At 41.3% G+C, this 3,811-nt stretch overlaps 1 protein-coding gene across 1 annotated transcript; it reads right to left on the minus strand.

The window, feature by feature from the left end:
* Window positions 1-9: 9 nt before the first annotated feature.
* On the minus strand, window positions 10-1,246 carry LOC113472353. The gene is made up of 2 exons (XM_026832069.1): window positions 440-1,246; window positions 10-123 (listed from the first exon to the last, which is right to left on the minus strand). The coding sequence occupies exons 1-2, from the start codon at window positions 1,236-1,238 to the stop codon at window positions 119-121; spliced, it is 804 nt and encodes a 267-aa protein (XP_026687870.1). The 5' UTR covers window positions 1,239-1,246; the 3' UTR covers window positions 10-118.
* Window positions 1,247-3,811: the final 2,565 nt, after the last annotated feature.

The following is a 3,811-nucleotide window of genomic DNA, read 5'->3' on the forward strand; positions in this document are numbered from 1 at the left end:
TGATTAGCCACAGGTTGCACATCAGGATCCACATGTAAGTGTACCTGCTTATCTTTCAGCTTACCAAGACCGGAGAACAAACTTGAATATTGTGTCCTGATAGCTTCGTCATAATTCCTTAAACTGAACAGAAATTGAATCAAGTTTAGTTGCTTTGAAGTCTGACAACTTAGCAAAGGAATTCCCTTTTTCCTCACAACGAAAAATTCGGCATCAATACTGTGCATATTATGAGAAACATTTGTCTGAAACTTTCCTAAAATATTCAACTGACTTTCAGCTTGATAAGCAAACAACTTGATGGCTGTTGGATGTAACTCAGGTCTACATTTCAACTTCTGATATACCTCTTCACTGATAATATTGACACTACTTCCAGTGTCTATGCAAAACTCTACATACGTTCCACATAACTTGACATCTACTTTAGGAACCTTACCATTTTGCACAGCAAATATTTGGTCTTCAGCATCAGCGTCCAAACCATAGCTTGTTATATACTTCTCATAATTTTTCTCCTCCTCTTCATGTAGCTGATGTTCTTCATGTTCATAGGTAACATTCCTAACACCTGAAGATCGACATTGAGGAGAGAAATGTCCAGACTTGTGACATTTGAAACAAGTCTTCGTAGCGGCAGGACAAGGCTTTCCTTTCATATGAGGCCACACACCTCCACAGCTACGACATTTCCTGGAAAAACTTGTTTTAACTTTATTTATCTCATCAAAGGATTTATCTTCACACACAGGAACAGAAGTCATTTTCATTTGCTTACTATCTCTCTGAGAACTTTCTATGTTCACAGCTAATTTCACCAAATCATTGAAGTTGGTCTTTGAATCCTCTTGAAGTAGCTTTTGTCTAATATTTTCATCCCTAATTCCTCTCACGAACTGACATCTGAGATGAGTATCCATCGTGGTCGCCTCACAAGACTCACAGAAGAAATGACATGTCCTGGCCTGGTGTTTCAACGCAACTACAAACTGACTAATATTTTCCTCACCAGCCTGGACCCTATTCACAAATTTGTTTTGTTCAGATATCTCATTTGGTTTGGGACATAACTGATCTGTCAATAATTGACACAACTCATCAAATGACTTCTCCTCAGGTAAACCTGGAGCTGATAAATCAGCTACCATTTGATACAGCTTGGGAGTTAATGAAGTAAGAAGTACCTGACCTTTGACTACTTGATCTGTAACCTTCTTCATCTTGAAATAAATTCCCATACGTTGGAGATATGTAGCTGTGAGATAGATAGTATGTTCCAAGATCTGCATAATTTTTACGGGGTTGTACCGGATGACTAAATAAATGCATATGCTGTCTCTTAACAAGACTGAGTGGAAAGGAGAGACTTTGCTGTCCCAGCGAAGTTAAGCATATGCGCAATGTGTGAAGAGGAAGTATCTGCTTGTTGAGTTTGGAGAGCACTCGGTCCCACACAGGAGCCACGGTGAACCGGTCCCCGCTGTAGTGGGACCCCCCACCAGTGTCTAGGCTGCAGCCTACTAGTCTCACGGGTGCCCCGACAGGAGGGCGTGTTTCTTGTGGCGCTGCATAGGGTCGACTTCTGGGGGTTGATATATGGTGGTACGGCACGCTCTAATGTTACTTACCATAGAGGTTCTCGCGCGCTACTCCTGGACAAGCGATTAAGCTCTCTCAGCTTTTGTTCATACTATCGGCTTACGGGTGACTACGTCGCTGGTGTTACGTGCGCGCTTCGCTTAGTTTTCGATAGATGTACGCCGCCTGGCATCACCACACTTCGTGTGCTCGATGCCTCACATAGCTTCTACTTAGCGCTAGGTAGCCTGTATGACCTTTAACTAACGATTCCTCCGCGTGAAAAAAATTCTCCAAACTGGTCTCCACTTGGGACATTGACGATTCCAGAATAAGGCAGGCTTTAGCTTCTCTCTTCCTTGGGCACTCTAGGCAGGCGTGGCGGGGGGTCTAGGCGTGGGTCTGGTGAGCTGTTCGCAGCCATTTTTTTTTGATATGTTATCGGGGAAGTATGCGTTCCCGGAAATGTGTTTACTCAATCATAGTTATGTTAAGCCCTTCATCTTGAAACGGTTAGTAGAGTTTGGTCTACATACAAGCCAACAATAATGTGCGTATTACGTTATTCTATCAGGCGACCGAAAGAGGATAGGACTCTAGTTTATAGAAAGAGTAGAATAGCTAGAAAGCAGCTGCTTATTTGTGGAATCGTCATGTACAAGAAGACAGTTTGGAGACATTTTTATTCTCCAACAAACTAACAGATTTCACGGAGGGGAATCTGTTTAGATGAAAGGTATAATGTATAGTTAGAAAAATGTGACCAGCGGATGGGCTATCATCGAAGAGTGAACTTAGAGTACTCAGGACTCACTGGGTGAGAAGAAAACAGTATACGACTGGAGTCATGGAGATTAGTCAGATTAGGAACAGATGAGTAGAACACAAAAAAGGGAGGAAGTCGATCAGGGCCATGCTTAATGAGCTCCTCTGTGACGGTTGTTAGGCTGCAAGTAGACACTCGCTCAGGTAGGTCCATAGAGTTCCGGGACCATTCACGTTGAATCTAGGTTGTGACCGCAGTGCCTCTCCAAAACTCAACCAGCAGTACTTCTTCTTCACAAATTGCGCATATGGCAAACTTGCTGGGACATGCAAGTATCTCTTTCCACTCAGTCTTTTAAAACTGCGATATTGACTTATTTGTTTCATCCTACAACCCCCCTTAAAAATGAGTTATCTATTTAAGAAGAGCTTCTGAGCTGATCGATTCTTTTCGACTTTAGACATTTTTTCTTTCCATGGATACGATGTTTTGTTAATTCCTCCTGGGTCCCGACGTATAATAGACTTGTCCACTTGCTGAATGCAAGTACCTTGCTGAATGAAAGTGACATGATATGAAGCTAAAGCCCATTCAGCTCTGGTTACTGCAATGTTAAATGTTGTTTAGTTTGTATGAACCTTTTGTTGAAATGGTAGAGCTTTACTTCTTCTGTGTATAACTGCCGGTCTTAAAGAGTTTTCACTTATAATTTGGAGCAAAATCTAGAATTAAGGCTAAATTCGTTACGTACTCATCTCGCTGGTTTCGTGACTTTTTTCTTTTTTAGTGGTATTTTATCTTAACGATTTATGTTCTCATTTAACTTTGACTCAATTTGAGTGACACCTGGTGCGGATTTTATTTCTAGTCATAACTAAATAGGTACATTAAAAGAAAGGGATCGAAAGGTTCGTCGACCGCGGCTCTGTTTTTTTTTCCGCTGAAAAACCTGGTAGTTCAAGCTGACTTTTAAGACATTTCGTAACCTCAGTAGCCAGGAAGGTATAACAATCCCTAACCGACTCTACCCTGATTATCCGATTGAGTACATGGAGTAAATTTTATTTTATTTAGCATTTTTCATGGCAGCGGATACTACCATCAACCGGCCAACTATAACCCTTGACTTTTATCGGTAGGACTTTATGGTAAGCAAGAAGAGTCAAAACTTTACATTTTCAAGAATGTTATTTTAATAACTAGAAAGTGTATGAGGTACAGGAAAAGTATATATTATGTTAAACCGCGCCAGCCCAATGATACAGCGGAACTTCTAGATCAACCACCGTTACGTCTCACATTACGCCCCGCGACCGCCTACGGTAATGGTTCAAACCATTATAATGCTTTATACGTCAATGGTTCTAACTATGTTACTACCTCTTTGTCGCTCAGGGCCACCATTCGTCCTTAGAACTTTAGTCGACATTCAATTGTGGTAAACTACTCCTGTTACTTTTAAAGTAC

Source organism: Diaphorina citri, unplaced genomic scaffold, assembly GCF_000475195.1.
Source record: "Diaphorina citri unplaced genomic scaffold, Diaci psyllid genome assembly version 1.1 scaffold5038, whole genome shotgun sequence".
NCBI classification, from domain to species: Eukaryota; Metazoa; Arthropoda; class Insecta; order Hemiptera; family Psyllidae; genus Diaphorina; species Diaphorina citri.